The following is a 16439-nucleotide window of genomic DNA, read 5'->3' on the forward strand; positions in this document are numbered from 1 at the left end:
ACAGGTGGACACGCCCCCACTGATATTCCTTCTAATTGCAACGTGGGAGAGGAGGATATGACACGCGATATCGCAGGGAGTAGAAACACCCCTGTGATACTGTTCTTCATATTCAGGGAGGAAGAGGATGATATTACTCCCAATACAGACGGGTGTACACCCTCTGTACACCGAGGGTGTACACCCGTCTGTGAAAGAGTTCTTAATCTCCAGAGGGGGAGATGATATTACTCACAATATGGTAAAGAGGCTGTGAGTCCACGGAGGATCCTCAGAGCCAGCGGGGGAAGAGGGGCTGGCTCTCAGTCCCCGCCTCGCGGGGGTGCCTCCCCCCACTGCGATGGGGGTCCTAAGAGCCAGCGGGGGAAGAGGGGCTGGCTCTGAGACCCCGCCTCGCGGGGGGTGCCTCCCCCCCCTGCGATGGGGGTCCTAAGGGCCAGTGGGGGAAGAGGGGCTGGCTCTGAGACCCCGCCTCGCGGGGGGTGCCTCCCCCCCCTGCGACGGAGGTCCTAAGGGCCAGCGGGGGAAGAGGGGCTGGCTCTGAGACCCCGCCTCACGGGGGGTGCCTCCCCCCCCTGCGACGGGGGTCCTAAGGGCCAGCGGGGGAAGAGGGGCTGGCTCTGAGACCCCGCCTCACGGGGGGTGCCTCCCCCCCCCGCGACGGGGGTCCTAAGGGCCAGTGGGGGAAGAGGGGCTGGCTCTGAGACCCCGCCTCACGGGGGGTGCCTCCCCCCCTGCGATGGGGGTCCTAAGGGCCAGTGGGGGAAGAGGGGCTGGCTCTGAGACCCCGCCTCGTGGGGGTTGCCTCCCCCCCCTGCGATGGGGGTCCTAAGGGCCAGTGGGGAAGAGGGGCTGGCTCTCTGTACCCGCCTCGCGGGGGGTGCCTCCCCCCCCCGTGATGGGGGTCCTTAGAGCCAGGAGCAGAAGAGGGCCTGGCTCTCTGTACCCGCCTCGCGGGGGGTGCCTCCCCCCCCGCGATGGGGGTCCAAAGAGCCAGAAGGCTTAGAGGGGCTGGCTCTGAGTCCCCGCCTCGTGGGGGGTGCCTCCTCTCCCTGCGACGGGGTTCCTAAAGGCCAGTGGGGGAAGAGGGTCTGGCTCTGAGACCACGCCTCGCTGGGGTGCCTCCCCCCACTGCGATGGGGGTCCTAAGGGCCAGTGTTTGAAGAGGGGCTGGCTCTGAGACCCCGCCTCGCTGGGGGTGCCTCCTCCCCCTGCGACGGGGGTCCTAAGAGCCAGGGGGGGAAGAGGGGCTGGCTCTCAGTCCCCGCCTCGCGGGGAGTGCCTCCCCTTCCTGCGATGGGGGTCCTAAGAGCCAGGTGGGGAAGAGGGGCTGGCTTTCAGTCACCACAGCTTGGGGGGCCTTTATGTTCTGGTTTTACCCAAGAGTCAGCTGATTTGCTTCTTGTACTAGCAGGGCAGTTGCTGCCAAGGCCCTCAAACAGGGGGGCCATCCTTTAGAAACCCTGTCTAGCTGTTTAGAGAGGTAGGCCACCGGCCTCAGCCAGGGCCCCACAGTTTGGGTTTAAAGTCCAGCTGCCATCTTTTCTCTGACGCATACAGTGGAAAAGGCTTTGTGAGATCCGCTAGCCCCTGGGCTGGGGCTTTCAGAAGTTTTTCCTTTAAGTCATGAAAGACTTGCTGTTGTTGGAATCCCCATTCCAAAAGTTGCCGGTCCCCGCCCCCCTTTGTGACGTCATACAAAGGCGTGGCTAAGACTGCAAAGTTGGGCTCCGCAGTCTACAAAACCCCACAGCTCCTAGGAATTCTCTCACCAGCCTTCTGCCCTTAGGCTCCGGAAGATTGCAAATGACCTGCTTTCTTTCGGATCCCGGGCTGCTTTCGGACACCTGTCGAATAGTAAATCCCAAGTAAGCTACCTGCGGTCGTCGGCAGATCTGAGTTTTCTTCTTGGACACCTAATACCCACAGCCCTCCAGGTCAGTCCTAAGGATCTTAGAATCCTCGATGGGGGTCATAAGCCGGGGGGGAAGAGGGACTGGCTCTCAGTCCCCGCCTCACGGGGTGTGCCTCCCCCGTGTGATGGGGATCCTGAGAGTTGGGCGAGGAAGAAGGGCTGGCTGTCAGTCACCGCCTCGCGGGGGGTGCCTCCCCTCCCTGCGATGGGGGTCCTAAGAGCCAGGGGGGAAAGAGCGGCTGGCTCTCAGTCCCCGCCTCGCGGGGGGTGCCTCCCCCCCTGCGATGGGGGTCTTAAGAGAAATGGAGGGAAGAGGGGCTGGCTCTCAGTCCCCGCCACGAGGGGGTGCCTCCCCCCCTGCGATGGGGGTCCCAAGAGCCAGGGGGGGCAGAGCGGCTGGCTCTAAGTCCGCGCCTCGCCAAGGGTGCATCACCCCACTGCGATGGGGTTCCTAAGAGCCAGGGGGGGAAGAAGGGCTGACTCTCAGTCCCCGCCTCGCGGGGCGTGCCTTGCTACCCTGCGATGGGGGTCCTAAGAGCCAGGCAGGGAAGAGGGGTTGGCTCCCAGTCCCCGCCGCGCGGGGGGTGCCTCCCCCCCTCGCGATACGGATCCTAAGGGCCAGGGGGGGAACAGGGGCTGGCTCAGTCCCCGCCTCGCGGGGGGTGGCTCGCTCCGCTGAGATGGGCATCCTAAGAGCCAGGGGAGGAAGAGGGGGAGAGGATGATAATAATTTCAGCATCGCAGGCTGTGTTCACCCAGCCTGTTAAACTGTTATTAGTATCCTGAAAGGGAGAGGATGATATTACTCCCCATAACAGACAGATATGACTCCCCATCGTAGAGCACGAGGTGTACACCCGCCCTGTGATTTTCTTCCTCATATTCAGAGACCGAGAGGTTGATGTCACTCCCAATATCGGAGGAAGTATACACCCCCGTGTGAGATGTTCCTTAATGATATTCCACGGCGGAGGGGGTGATATGACTACATACATGGCAGAAAGTGGAAACCCCCCAGGGATATTATTCCCACGATCCTGGAGGGAAGAAGATGATGTTACTTTCAATATGACAGAAGGTGGATGAAGTGGTGGACTGCCCCTCCACACCTGTGAGTATTTCTAGTTGGGTGGGACGAGAGACTGAGAAAAGAAATAAGACACAGAGACAAAGTGTAAAGATACAACAGTGGGTCCAGGGGACCGGCGCTCAGCACACCAAGGACCTGCACCGGCACCAGCCTCTGAGTTCCCTCAGTTGTTATTGATTATGATTTTCATGATTTTAGCAGAAAGGAATGTAGTAGGAGAGCAGGGTGATGATAAGGAGAGAGTCAGCAGAAGACATGTGAGCAAAAGAATCCATGTCATAATTAGGTTCAAGGGAAGGTACTGTGACTGGACGTGCACGTAAGCCAGATTTGTTTCTCTGCACCCAAACATCTCAGTGGAGTAAAGAAGAACAAGGCAGTGTTACTGCAAACATGTCTCGCCTCCCGCCACAGGGCAGCTTTTCTCCTATCTCAGAGTTGAACGAATGTACAATCGGGTTTTACACCGAGACATTCAGTTCCCAGGGGCAAGCAGGAGACAGTGGCCTTCCTCCATCTCAGCTGCAAGAGGCTTTCCTCTTTTACTAATCCACCTCAGCACAGACCCATTACGGGTGTCGGGCTGGGGGACAGTCAGGTCTTTCTCATCCCATGAGGCTATATTTCAGACTATCAGATGGGGAGAGAGCTTGGACCATACCCTGCTTTCAAGGGCAGAGGTCCCTGCGGCTTTCCACAGTGCATTGTGTCCCCGGTTTATCGAGACTAGAGAATGGCGATGACTTTTACCAAGTATACTGCTGGTAAACATTTCGTTAACAAGGCACGTCCTGCACAGCCCTACATCCCTTGAACTTTGATTTTATACAACACATGTTTTTGTGAGCTCCAGGTTGGGTCAAAGTGGCTGGGGCCAAGCGGCTAGGGCAAAGCTACAAATTAACAACATCTCAGCAAAGCAATTGTTTAAAGGACAGGTCTTTTTCAAAATGGAGTCTCTTATGTCTTTCCTTTCTACATGGACACAGTGACAGTCTGATCTCTCTTTCTTTTCCCTACAGGTGGACACGCCCCCACTGATATTCCTTCTAATTGCAACGTGGGAGAGGAGGATATGACACGCGATATCGCAGGGAGTAGAAACACCCCTGTGATACTGTTCTTCATATTCAGGGAGGAAGAGGATGATATTACTCCCAATACAGACGGGTGTACACCCTCTGTACACCGAGGGTGTACACCCGTCTGTGAAAGAGTTCTTAATCTCCAGAGGGGGAGATGATATTACTCACAATATGGTAAAGAGGCTGTGAGTCCACGGAGGATCCTCAGAGCCAGCGGGGGAAGAGGGGCTGGCTCTCAGTCCCCGCCTCGCGGGGGTGCCTCCCCCCACTGCGATGGGGGTCCTAAGAGCCAGCGGGGGAAGAGGGGCTGGCTCTGAGACCCCGCCTCGCGGGGGGTGCCTCCCCCCCCTGCGATGGGGGTCCTAAGGGCCAGTGGGGGAAGAGGGGCTGGCTCTGAGACCCCGCCTCGCGGGGGGTGCCTCCCCCCCCTGCGACGGAGGTCCTAAGGGCCAGCGGGGGAAGAGGGGCTGGCTCTGAGACCCCGCCTCACGGGGGGTGCCTCCCCCCCCTGCGACGGGGGTCCTAAGGGCCAGCGGGGGAAGAGGGGCTGGCTCTGAGACCCCGCCTCACGGGGGGTGCCTCCCCCCCCCGCGACGGGGGTCCTAAGGGCCAGTGGGGGAAGAGGGGCTGGCTCTGAGACCCCGCCTCACGGGGGGTGCCTCCCCCCCTGCGATGGGGGTCCTAAGGGCCAGTGGGGGAAGAGGGGCTGGCTCTGAGACCCCGCCTCGTGGGGGTTGCCTCCCCCCCCTGCGATGGGGGTCCTAAGGGCCAGTGGGGAAGAGGGGCTGGCTCTCTGTACCCGCCTCGCGGGGGGTGCCTCCCCCCCCCGTGATGGGGGTCCTTAGAGCCAGGAGCAGAAGAGGGCCTGGCTCTCTGTACCCGCCTCGCGGGGGGTGCCTCCCCCCCCGCGATGGGGGTCCAAAGAGCCAGAAGGCTTAGAGGGGCTGGCTCTGAGTCCCCGCCTCGTGGGGGGTGCCTCCTCTCCCTGCGACGGGGTTCCTAAAGGCCAGTGGGGGAAGAGGGTCTGGCTCTGAGACCACGCCTCGCTGGGGTGCCTCCCCCCACTGCGATGGGGGTCCTAAGGGCCAGTGTTTGAAGAGGGGCTGGCTCTGAGACCCCGCCTCGCTGGGGGTGCCTCCTCCCCCTGCGACGGGGGTCCTAAGAGCCAGGGGGGGAAGAGGGGCTGGCTCTCAGTCCCCGCCTCGCGGGGAGTGCCTCCCCTTCCTGCGATGGGGGTCCTAAGAGCCAGGTGGGGAAGAGGGGCTGGCTTTCAGTCACCACAGCTTGGGGGGCCTTTATGTTCTGGTTTTACCCAAGAGTCAGCTGATTTGCTTCTTGTACTAGCAGGGCAGTTGCTGCCAAGGCCCTCAAACAGGGGGGCCATCCTTTAGAAACCCTGTCTAGCTGTTTAGAGAGGTAGGCCACCGGCCTCAGCCAGGGCCCCACAGTTTGGGTTTAAAGTCCAGCTGCCATCTTTTCTCTGACGCATACAGTGGAAAAGGCTTTGTGAGATCCGCTAGCCCCTGGGCTGGGGCTTTCAGAAGTTTTTCCTTTAAGTCATGAAAGACTTGCTGTTGTTGGAATCCCCATTCCAAAAGTTGCCGGTCCCCGCCCCCCTTTGTGACGTCATACAAAGGCGTGGCTAAGACTGCAAAGTTGGGCTCCGCAGTCTACAAAACCCCACAGCTCCTAGGAATTCTCTCACCAGCCTTCTGCCCTTAGGCTCCGGAAGATTGCAAATGACCTGCTTTCTTTCGGATCCCGGGCTGCTTTCGGACACCTGTCGAATAGTAAATCCCAAGTAAGCTACCTGCGGTCGTCGGCAGATCTGAGTTTTCTTCTTGGACACCTAATACCCACAGCCCTCCAGGTCAGTCCTAAGGATCTTAGAATCCTCGATGGGGGTCATAAGCCGGGGGGGAAGAGGGACTGGCTCTCAGTCCCCGCCTCACGGGGTGTGCCTCCCCCGTGTGATGGGGATCCTGAGAGTTGGGCGAGGAAGAAGGGCTGGCTGTCAGTCACCGCCTCGCGGGGGGTGCCTCCCCTCCCTGCGATGGGGGTCCTAAGAGCCAGGGGGGAAAGAGCGGCTGGCTCTCAGTCCCCGCCTCGCGGGGGGTGCCTCCCCCCCTGCGATGGGGGTCTTAAGAGAAATGGAGGGAAGAGGGGCTGGCTCTCAGTCCCCGCCACGAGGGGGTGCCTCCCCCCCTGCGATGGGGGTCCCAAGAGCCAGGGGGGGCAGAGCGGCTGGCTCTAAGTCCGCGCCTCGCCAAGGGTGCATCACCCCACTGCGATGGGGTTCCTAAGAGCCAGGGGGGGAAGAAGGGCTGACTCTCAGTCCCCGCCTCGCGGGGCGTGCCTTGCTACCCTGCGATGGGGGTCCTAAGAGCCAGGCAGGGAAGAGGGGTTGGCTCCCAGTCCCCGCCGCGCGGGGGGTGCCTCCCCCCCTCGCGATACGGATCCTAAGGGCCAGGGGGGGAACAGGGGCTGGCTCAGTCCCCGCCTCGCGGGGGGTGGCTCGCTCCGCTGAGATGGGCATCCTAAGAGCCAGGGGAGGAAGAGGGGGAGAGGATGATAATAATTTCAGCATCGCAGGCTGTGTTCACCCAGCCTGTTAAACTGTTATTAGTATCCTGAAAGGGAGAGGATGATATTACTCCCCATAACAGACAGATATGACTCCCCATCGTAGAGCACGAGGTGTACACCCGCCCTGTGATTTTCTTCCTCATATTCAGAGACCGAGAGGTTGATGTCACTCCCAATATCGGAGGAAGTATACACCCCCGTGTGAGATGTTCCTTAATGATATTCCACGGCGGAGGGGGTGATATGACTACATACATGGCAGAAAGTGGAAACCCCCCAGGGATATTATTCCCACGATCCTGGAGGGAAGAAGATGATGTTACTTTCAATATGACAGAAGGTGGATGAAGTGGTGGACTGCCCCTCCACACCTGTGAGTATTTCTAGTTGGGTGGGACGAGAGACTGAGAAAAGAAATAAGACACAGAGACAAAGTGTAAAGATACAACAGTGGGTCCAGGGGACCGGCGCTCAGCACACCAAGGACCTGCACCGGCACCAGCCTCTGAGTTCCCTCAGTTGTTATTGATTATGATTTTCATGATTTTAGCAGAAAGGAATGTAGTAGGAGAGCAGGGTGATGATAAGGAGAGAGTCAGCAGAAGACATGTGAGCAAAAGAATCCATGTCATAATTAGGTTCAAGGGAAGGTACTGTGACTGGACGTGCACGTAAGCCAGATTTGTTTCTCTGCACCCAAACATCTCAGTGGAGTAAAGAAGAACAAGGCAGTGTTACTGCAAACATGTCTCGCCTCCCGCCACAGGGCAGCTTTTCTCCTATCTCAGAGTTGAACGAATGTACAATCGGGTTTTACACCGAGACATTCAGTTCCCAGGGGCAAGCAGGAGACAGTGGCCTTCCTCCATCTCAGCTGCAAGAGGCTTTCCTCTTTTACTAATCCACCTCAGCACAGACCCATTACGGGTGTCGGGCTGGGGGACAGTCAGGTCTTTCTCATCCCATGAGGCTATATTTCAGACTATCAGATGGGGAGAGAGCTTGGACCATACCCTGCTTTCAAGGGCAGAGGTCCCTGCGGCTTTCCACAGTGCATTGTGTCCCCGGTTTATCGAGACTAGAGAATGGCGATGACTTTTACCAAGTATACTGCTGGTAAACATTTCGTTAACAAGGCACGTCCTGCACAGCCCTACATCCCTTGAACTTTGATTTTATACAACACATGTTTTTGTGAGCTCCAGGTTGGGTCAAAGTGGCTGGGGCCAAGCGGCTAGGGCAAAGCTACAAATTAACAACATCTCAGCAAAGCAATTGTTTAAAGGACAGGTCTTTTTCAAAATGGAGTCTCTTATGTCTTTCCTTTCTACATGGACACAGTGACAGTCTGATCTCTCTTTCTTTTCCCTACAGGTGGACACGCCCCCACTGATATTCCTTCTAATTGCAACGTGGGAGAGGAGGATATGACACGCGATATCGCAGGGAGTAGAAACACCCCTGTGATACTGTTCTTCATATTCAGGGAGGAAGAGGATGATATTACTCCCAATACAGACGGGTGTACACCCTCTGTACACCGAGGGTGTACACCCGTCTGTGAAAGAGTTCTTAATCTCCAGAGGGGGAGATGATATTACTCACAATATGGTAAAGAGGCTGTGAGTCCACGGAGGATCCTCAGAGCCAGCGGGGGAAGAGGGGCTGGCTCTCAGTCCCCGCCTCGCGGGGGTGCCTCCCCCCACTGCGATGGGGGTCCTAAGAGCCAGCGGGGGAAGAGGGGCTGGCTCTGAGACCCCGCCTCGCGGGGGGTGCCTCCCCCCCCTGCGATGGGGGTCCTAAGGGCCAGTGGGGGAAGAGGGGCTGGCTCTGAGACCCCGCCTCGCGGGGGGTGCCTCCCCCCCCTGCGACGGAGGTCCTAAGGGCCAGCGGGGGAAGAGGGGCTGGCTCTGAGACCCCGCCTCACGGGGGGTGCCTCCCCCCCCTGCGACGGGGGTCCTAAGGGCCAGCGGGGGAAGAGGGGCTGGCTCTGAGACCCCGCCTCACGGGGGGTGCCTCCCCCCCCCGCGACGGGGGTCCTAAGGGCCAGTGGGGGAAGAGGGGCTGGCTCTGAGACCCCGCCTCACGGGGGGTGCCTCCCCCCCTGCGATGGGGGTCCTAAGGGCCAGTGGGGGAAGAGGGGCTGGCTCTGAGACCCCGCCTCGTGGGGGTTGCCTCCCCCCCCTGCGATGGGGGTCCTAAGGGCCAGTGGGGAAGAGGGGCTGGCTCTCTGTACCCGCCTCGCGGGGGGTGCCTCCCCCCCCCGTGATGGGGGTCCTTAGAGCCAGGAGCAGAAGAGGGCCTGGCTCTCTGTACCCGCCTCGCGGGGGGTGCCTCCCCCCCCGCGATGGGGGTCCAAAGAGCCAGAAGGCTTAGAGGGGCTGGCTCTGAGTCCCCGCCTCGTGGGGGGTGCCTCCTCTCCCTGCGACGGGGTTCCTAAAGGCCAGTGGGGGAAGAGGGTCTGGCTCTGAGACCACGCCTCGCTGGGGTGCCTCCCCCCACTGCGATGGGGGTCCTAAGGGCCAGTGTTTGAAGAGGGGCTGGCTCTGAGACCCCGCCTCGCTGGGGGTGCCTCCTCCCCCTGCGACGGGGGTCCTAAGAGCCAGGGGGGGAAGAGGGGCTGGCTCTCAGTCCCCGCCTCGCGGGGAGTGCCTCCCCTTCCTGCGATGGGGGTCCTAAGAGCCAGGTGGGGAAGAGGGGCTGGCTTTCAGTCACCACAGCTTGGGGGGCCTTTATGTTCTGGTTTTACCCAAGAGTCAGCTGATTTGCTTCTTGTACTAGCAGGGCAGTTGCTGCCAAGGCCCTCAAACAGGGGGGCCATCCTTTAGAAACCCTGTCTAGCTGTTTAGAGAGGTAGGCCACCGGCCTCAGCCAGGGCCCCACAGTTTGGGTTTAAAGTCCAGCTGCCATCTTTTCTCTGACGCATACAGTGGAAAAGGCTTTGTGAGATCCGCTAGCCCCTGGGCTGGGGCTTTCAGAAGTTTTTCCTTTAAGTCATGAAAGACTTGCTGTTGTTGGAATCCCCATTCCAAAAGTTGCCGGTCCCCGCCCCCTTTGTGACGTCATACAAAGGCGTGGCTAAGACTGCAAAGTTGGGCTCCGCAGTCTACAAAACCCCACAGCTCCTAGGAATTCTCTCACCAGCCTTCTGCCCTTAGGCTCCGGAAGATTGCAAATGACCTGCTTTCTTTCGGATCCCGGGCTGCTTTCGGACACCTGTCGAATAGTAAATCCCAAGTAAGCTACCTGCGGTCGTCGGCAGATCTGAGTTTTCTTCTTGGACACCTAATACCCACAGCCCTCCAGGTCAGTCCTAAGGATCTTAGAATCCTCGATGGGGGTCATAAGCCGGGGGGGAAGAGGGACTGGCTCTCAGTCCCCGCCTCACGGGGTGTGCCTCCCCCGTGTGATGGGGATCCTGAGAGTTGGGCGAGGAAGAAGGGCTGGCTGTCAGTCACCGCCTCGCGGGGGGTGCCTCCCCTCCCTGCGATGGGGGTCCTAAGAGCCAGGGGGGAAAGAGCGGCTGGCTCTCAGTCCCCGCCTCGCGGGGGGTGCCTCCCCCCCTGCGATGGGGGTCTTAAGAGAAATGGAGGGAAGAGGGGCTGGCTCTCAGTCCCCGCCACGAGGGGGTGCCTCCCCCCCTGCGATGGGGGTCCCAAGAGCCAGGGGGGGCAGAGCGGCTGGCTCTAAGTCCGCGCCTCGCCAAGGGTGCATCACCCCACTGCGATGGGGTTCCTAAGAGCCAGGGGGGGAAGAAGGGCTGACTCTCAGTCCCCGCCTCGCGGGGCGTGCCTTGCTACCCTGCGATGGGGGTCCTAAGAGCCAGGCAGGGAAGAGGGGTTGGCTCCCAGTCCCCGCCGCGCGGGGGGTGCCTCCCCCCCTCGCGATACGGATCCTAAGGGCCAGGGGGGGAACAGGGGCTGGCTCAGTCCCCGCCTCGCGGGGGGTGGCTCGCTCCGCTGAGATGGGCATCCTAAGAGCCAGGGGAGGAAGAGGGGGAGAGGATGATAATAATTTCAGCATCGCAGGCTGTGTTCACCCAGCCTGTTAAACTGTTATTAGTATCCTGAAAGGGAGAGGATGATATTACTCCCCATAACAGACAGATATGACTCCCCATCGTAGAGCACGAGGTGTACACCCGCCCTGTGATTTTCTTCCTCATATTCAGAGACCGAGAGGTTGATGTCACTCCCAATATCGGAGGAAGTATACACCCCCGTGTGAGATGTTCCTTAATGATATTCCACGGCGGAGGGGGTGATATGACTACATACATGGCAGAAAGTGGAAACCCCCCAGGGATATTATTCCCACGATCCTGGAGGGAAGAAGATGATGTTACTTTCAATATGACAGAAGGTGGATGAAGTGGTGGACTGCCCCTCCACACCTGTGAGTATTTCTAGTTGGGTGGGACGAGAGACTGAGAAAAGAAATAAGACACAGAGACAAAGTGTAAAGATACAACAGTGGGTCCAGGGGACCGGCGCTCAGCACACCAAGGACCTGCACCGGCACCAGCCTCTGAGTTCCCTCAGTTGTTATTGATTATGATTTTCATGATTTTAGCAGAAAGGAATGTAGTAGGAGAGCAGGGTGATGATAAGGAGAGAGTCAGCAGAAGACATGTGAGCAAAAGAATCCATGTCATAATTAGGTTCAAGGGAAGGTACTGTGACTGGACGTGCACGTAAGCCAGATTTGTTTCTCTGCACCCAAACATCTCAGTGGAGTAAAGAAGAACAAGGCAGTGTTACTGCAAACATGTCTCGCCTCCCGCCACAGGGCAGCTTTTCTCCTATCTCAGAGTTGAACGAATGTACAATCGGGTTTTACACCGAGACATTCAGTTCCCAGGGGCAAGCAGGAGACAGTGGCCTTCCTCCATCTCAGCTGCAAGAGGCTTTCCTCTTTTACTAATCCACCTCAGCACAGACCCATTACGGGTGTCGGGCTGGGGGACAGTCAGGTCTTTCTCATCCCATGAGGCTATATTTCAGACTATCAGATGGGGAGAGAGCTTGGACCATACCCTGCTTTCAAGGGCAGAGGTCCCTGCGGCTTTCCACAGTGCATTGTGTCCCCGGTTTATCGAGACTAGAGAATGGCGATGACTTTTACCAAGTATACTGCTGGTAAACATTTCGTTAACAAGGCACGTCCTGCACAGCCCTACATCCCTTGAACTTTGATTTTATACAACACATGTTTTTGTGAGCTCCAGGTTGGGTCAAAGTGGCTGGGGCCAAGCGGCTAGGGCAAAGCTACAAATTAACAACATCTCAGCAAAGCAATTGTTTAAAGGACAGGTCTTTTTCAAAATGGAGTCTCTTATGTCTTTCCTTTCTACATGGACACAGTGACAGTCTGATCTCTCTTTCTTTTCCCTACAGGTGGACACGCCCCCACTGATATTCCTTCTAATTGCAACGTGGGAGAGGAGGATATGACACGCGATATCGCAGGGAGTAGAAACACCCCTGTGATACTGTTCTTCATATTCAGGGAGGAAGAGGATGATATTACTCCCAATACAGACGGGTGTACACCCGTCTGTGAAAGAGTTCTTAATCTCCAGAGGGGGAGATGATATTACTCACAATATGGTAAAGAGGCTGTGAGTCCACGGAGGATCCTCAGAGCCAGCGGGGGAAGAGGGGCTGGCTCTCAGTCCCCGCCTCGCGGGGGTGCCTCCCCCCACTGCGATGGGGGTCCTAAGAGCCAGCGGGGGAAGAGGGGCTGGCTCTGAGACCCCGCCTCGCGGGGGGTGCCTCCCCCCCCTGCGATGGGGGTCCTAAGGGCCAGTGGGGGAAGAGGGGCTGGCTCTGAGACCCCGCCTCGCGGGGGGTGCCTCCCCCCCCTGCGACGGAGGTCCTAAGGGCCAGCGGGGGAAGAGGGGCTGGCTCTGAGACCCCGCCTCACGGGGGGTGCCTCCCCCCCCTGCGACGGGGGTCCTAAGGGCCAGCGGGGGAAGAGGGGCTGGCTCTGAGACCCCGCCTCACGGGGGGTGCCTCCCCCCCCCGCGACGGGGGTCCTAAGGGCCAGTGGGGGAAGAGGGGCTGGCTCTGAGACCCCGCCTCACGGGGGGTGCCTCCCCCCCTGCGATGGGGGTCCTAAGGGCCAGTGGGGGAAGAGGGGCTGGCTCTGAGACCCCGCCTCGTGGGGGTTGCCTCCCCCCCCTGCGATGGGGGTCCTAAGGGCCAGTGGGGAAGAGGGGCTGGCTCTCTGTACCCGCCTCGCGGGGGGTGCCTCCCCCCCCCGTGATGGGGGTCCTTAGAGCCAGGAGCAGAAGAGGGCCTGGCTCTCTGTACCCGCCTCGCGGGGGGTGCCTCCCCCCCCGCGATGGGGGTCCAAAGAGCCAGAAGGCTTAGAGGGGCTGGCTCTGAGTCCCCGCCTCGTGGGGGGTGCCTCCTCTCCCTGCGACGGGGTTCCTAAAGGCCAGTGGGGGAAGAGGGTCTGGCTCTGAGACCACGCCTCGCTGGGGTGCCTCCCCCCACTGCGATGGGGGTCCTAAGGGCCAGTGTTTGAAGAGGGGCTGGCTCTGAGACCCCGCCTCGCTGGGGGTGCCTCCTCCCCCTGCGACGGGGGTCCTAAGAGCCAGGGGGGGAAGAGGGGCTGGCTCTCAGTCCCCGCCTCGCGGGGAGTGCCTCCCCTTCCTGCGATGGGGGTCCTAAGAGCCAGGTGGGGAAGAGGGGCTGGCTTTCAGTCACCACAGCTTGGGGGGCCTTTATGTTCTGGTTTTACCCAAGAGTCAGCTGATTTGCTTCTTGTACTAGCAGGGCAGTTGCTGCCAAGGCCCTCAAACAGGGGGGCCATCCTTTAGAAACCCTGTCTAGCTGTTTAGAGAGGTAGGCCACCGGCCTCAGCCAGGGCCCCACAGTTTGGGTTTAAAGTCCAGCTGCCATCTTTTCTCTGACGCATACAGTGGAAAAGGCTTTGTGAGATCCGCTAGCCCCTGGGCTGGGGCTTTCAGAAGTTTTTCCTTTAAGTCATGAAAGACTTGCTGTTGTTGGAATCCCCATTCCAAAAGTTGCCGGTCCCCGCCCCCTTTGTGACGTCATACAAAGGCGTGGCTAAGACTGCAAAGTTGGGCTCCGCAGTCTACAAAACCCCACAGCTCCTAGGAATTCTCTCACCAGCCTTCTGCCCTTAGGCTCCGGAAGATTGCAAATGACCTGCTTTCTTTCGGATCCCGGGCTGCTTTCGGACACCTGTCGAATAGTAAATCCCAAGTAAGCTACCTGCGGTCGTCGGCAGATCTGAGTTTTCTTCTTGGACACCTAATACCCACAGCCCTCCAGGTCAGTCCTAAGGATCTTAGAATCCTCGATGGGGGTCATAAGCCGGGGGGGAAGAGGGACTGGCTCTCAGTCCCCGCCTCACGGGGTGTGCCTCCCCCGTGTGATGGGGATCCTGAGAGTTGGGCGAGGAAGAAGGGCTGGCTGTCAGTCACCGCCTCGCGGGGGGTGCCTCCCCTCCCTGCGATGGGGGTCCTAAGAGCCAGGGGGGAAAGAGCGGCTGGCTCTCAGTCCCCGCCTCGCGGGGGGTGCCTCCCCCCCTGCGATGGGGGTCCTAAGAGAAATGGAGGGAAGAGGGGCTGGCTCTCAGTCCCCGCCACGAGGGGGTGCCTCCCCCCCTGCGATGGGGGTCCCAAGAGCCAGGGGGGGCAGAGCGGCTGGCTCTAAGTCCGCGCCTCGCCAAGGGTGCATCCCCCCACTGCGATGGGGTTCCTAAGAGCCAGGGGGGGAAGAAGGGCTGACTCTCAGTCCCCGCCTCGCGGGGCGTGCCTTGCTACCCTGCGATGGGGGTCCTAAGAGCCAGGCAGGGAAGAGGGGTTGGCTCCCAGTCCCCGCCGCGCGGGGGGTGCCTCCCCCCCACAGCGATGGGGGTCCTAAGAGCCGTGGGGGGAAGAGGGGCTGGCTCTCAGTCCCCGCCGCGCGGGGGGTGCCTCCCCCCCTCGCGATACGGATCCTAAGGGCCAGGGGGGGAACAGGGGCTGGCTCAGTCCCCGCCTCGCGGGGGGTGGCTCGCTCCGCTGAGATGGGCATCCTAAGAGCCAGGGGAGGAAGAGGGGGAGAGGATGATAATAATTTCAGCATCGCAGGCTGTGTTCACCCAGCCTGTTAAACTGTTATTAGTATCCTGAAAGGGAGAGGATGATATTACTCCCCATAACAGACAGATATGACTCCCCATCGTAGAGCACGAGGTGTACACCCGCCCTGTGATTTTCTTCCTCATATTCAGAGACCGAGAGGTTGATGTCACTCCCAATATCGGAGGAAGTATACACCCCCGTGTGAGATGTTCCTTAATGATATTCCACGGCGGAGGGGGTGATATGACTACATACATGGCAGAAAGTGGAAACCCCCCAGGGATATTATTCCCACGATCCTGGAGGGAAGAAGATGATGTTACTTTCAATATGACAGAAGGTGGATGAAGTGGTGGACTGCCCCTCCACACCTGTGAGTATTTCTAGTTGGGTGGGACGAGAGACTGAGAAAAGAAATAAGACACAGAGACAAAGTGTAAAGATACAACAGTGGGTCCAGGGGACCGGCGCTCAGCACACCAAGGACCTGCACCGGCACCAGCCTCTGAGTTCCCTCAGTTGTTATTGATTATGATTTTCATGATTTTAGCAGAAAGGAATGTAGTAGGAGAGCAGGGTGATGATAAGGAGAGAGTCAGCAGAAGACATGTGAGCAAAAGAATCCATGTCATAATTAGGTTCAAGGGAAGGTACTGTGACTGGACGTGCACGTAAGCCAGATTTGTTTCTCTGCACCCAAACATCTCAGTGGAGTAAAGAAGAACAAGGCAGTGTTACTGCAAACATGTCTCGCCTCCCGCCACAGGGCAGCTTTTCTCCTATCTCAGAGTTGAACGAATGTACAATCGGGTTTTACACCGAGACATTCAGTTCCCAGGGGCAAGCAGGAGACAGTGGCCTTCCTCCATCTCAGCTGCAAGAGGCTTTCCTCTTTTACTAATCCACCTCAGCACAGACCCATTACGGGTGTCGGGCTGGGGGACAGTCAGGTCTTTCTCATCCCATGAGGCTATATTTCAGACTATCAGATGGGGAGAGAGCTTGGACCATACCCTGCTTTCAAGGGCAGAGGTCCCTGCGGCTTTCCACAGTGCATTGTGTCCCCGGTTTATCGAGACTAGAGAATGGCGATGACTTTTACCAAGTATACTGCTGGTAAACATTTCGTTAACAAGGCACGTCCTGCACAGCCCTACATCCCTTGAACTTTGATTTTATACAACACATGTTTTTGTGAGCTCCAGGTTGGGTCAAAGTGGCTGGGGCCAAGCGGCTAGGGCAAAGCTACAAATTAACAACATCTCAGCAAAGCAATTGTTTAAAGGACAGGTCTTTTTCAAAATGGAGTCTCTTATGTCTTTCCTTTCTACATGGACACAGTGACAGTCTGATCTCTCTTTCTTTTCCCTACAGGTGGACACGCCCCCACTGATATTCCTTCTAATTGCAACGTGGGAGAGGAGGATATGACACGCGATATCGCAGGGAGTAGAAACACCCCTGTGATACTGTTCTTCATATTCAGGGAGGAAGAGGATGATATTACTCCCAATACAGACGGGTGTACACCCGTCTGTGAAAGAGTTCTTAATCTCCAGAGGGGGAGATGATATTACTCACAATATGGTAAAGAGGCTGTGAGTCCACGGAGGATCCTCAGAGCCAGCGGGGGAAGAGGGGCTGGCTCTCAGTCCCCGCCTC

General features: G+C 58.6%; 1 protein-coding gene and 2 long non-coding RNA genes across 8 annotated transcripts in view; all 3 read left to right on the top strand.

The window, feature by feature from the left end:
- ZNG1A (Zn regulated GTPase metalloprotein activator 1A) overlaps window positions 1–4396 on the top strand; it is a 46877-nt gene extending 42481 nt beyond the window's left edge. For 2 of the 6 annotated variants that reach the window (XM_055092220.2, XM_055092222.2), the window contains one exon: window positions 5–371. Coding sequence is in view for 1 of the 6 variants with exons in the window: in XM_063594042.1 (XP_063450112.1) it covers window positions 1790–1937; window positions 2803–2817 (163 nt within the window). In the remaining 5 variants the exon portion in view is untranslated. Of the gene's footprint in view, window positions 1–4; window positions 382–1789; window positions 1938–2802; window positions 3027–4027 lie in introns of those variants that run through there. The other 4 variants (XM_055092221.2, XM_055092225.2, XM_063594042.1 and 1 more) reach the window with 3 other exon arrangements.
- Window positions 4397–4782: 386 nt separating this feature from the next.
- Window positions 4783–8436, top strand: LOC129393112 (uncharacterized). The gene is made up of 3 exons (XR_008619815.2): window positions 4783–5960; window positions 6826–7049; window positions 8051–8436. It is a non-coding gene; the product is annotated as an uncharacterized LOC129393112 (long non-coding RNA).
- A 375-nt stretch (window positions 8437–8811) lies between these two features.
- LOC129393113 (uncharacterized) lies at window positions 8812–12434 on the top strand. The gene is made up of 3 exons (XR_008619816.2): window positions 8812–9982; window positions 10848–11071; window positions 12073–12434. It is a non-coding gene; the product is annotated as an uncharacterized LOC129393113 (long non-coding RNA).
- Window positions 12435–16439: the final 4005 nt, after the last annotated feature.

The sequence above is a fragment of the Pan paniscus genome, chromosome 11 (assembly GCF_029289425.2).
Source record: "Pan paniscus chromosome 11, NHGRI_mPanPan1-v2.0_pri, whole genome shotgun sequence".
Lineage (NCBI taxonomy): Eukaryota > Metazoa > Chordata > Mammalia > Primates > Hominidae > Pan > Pan paniscus.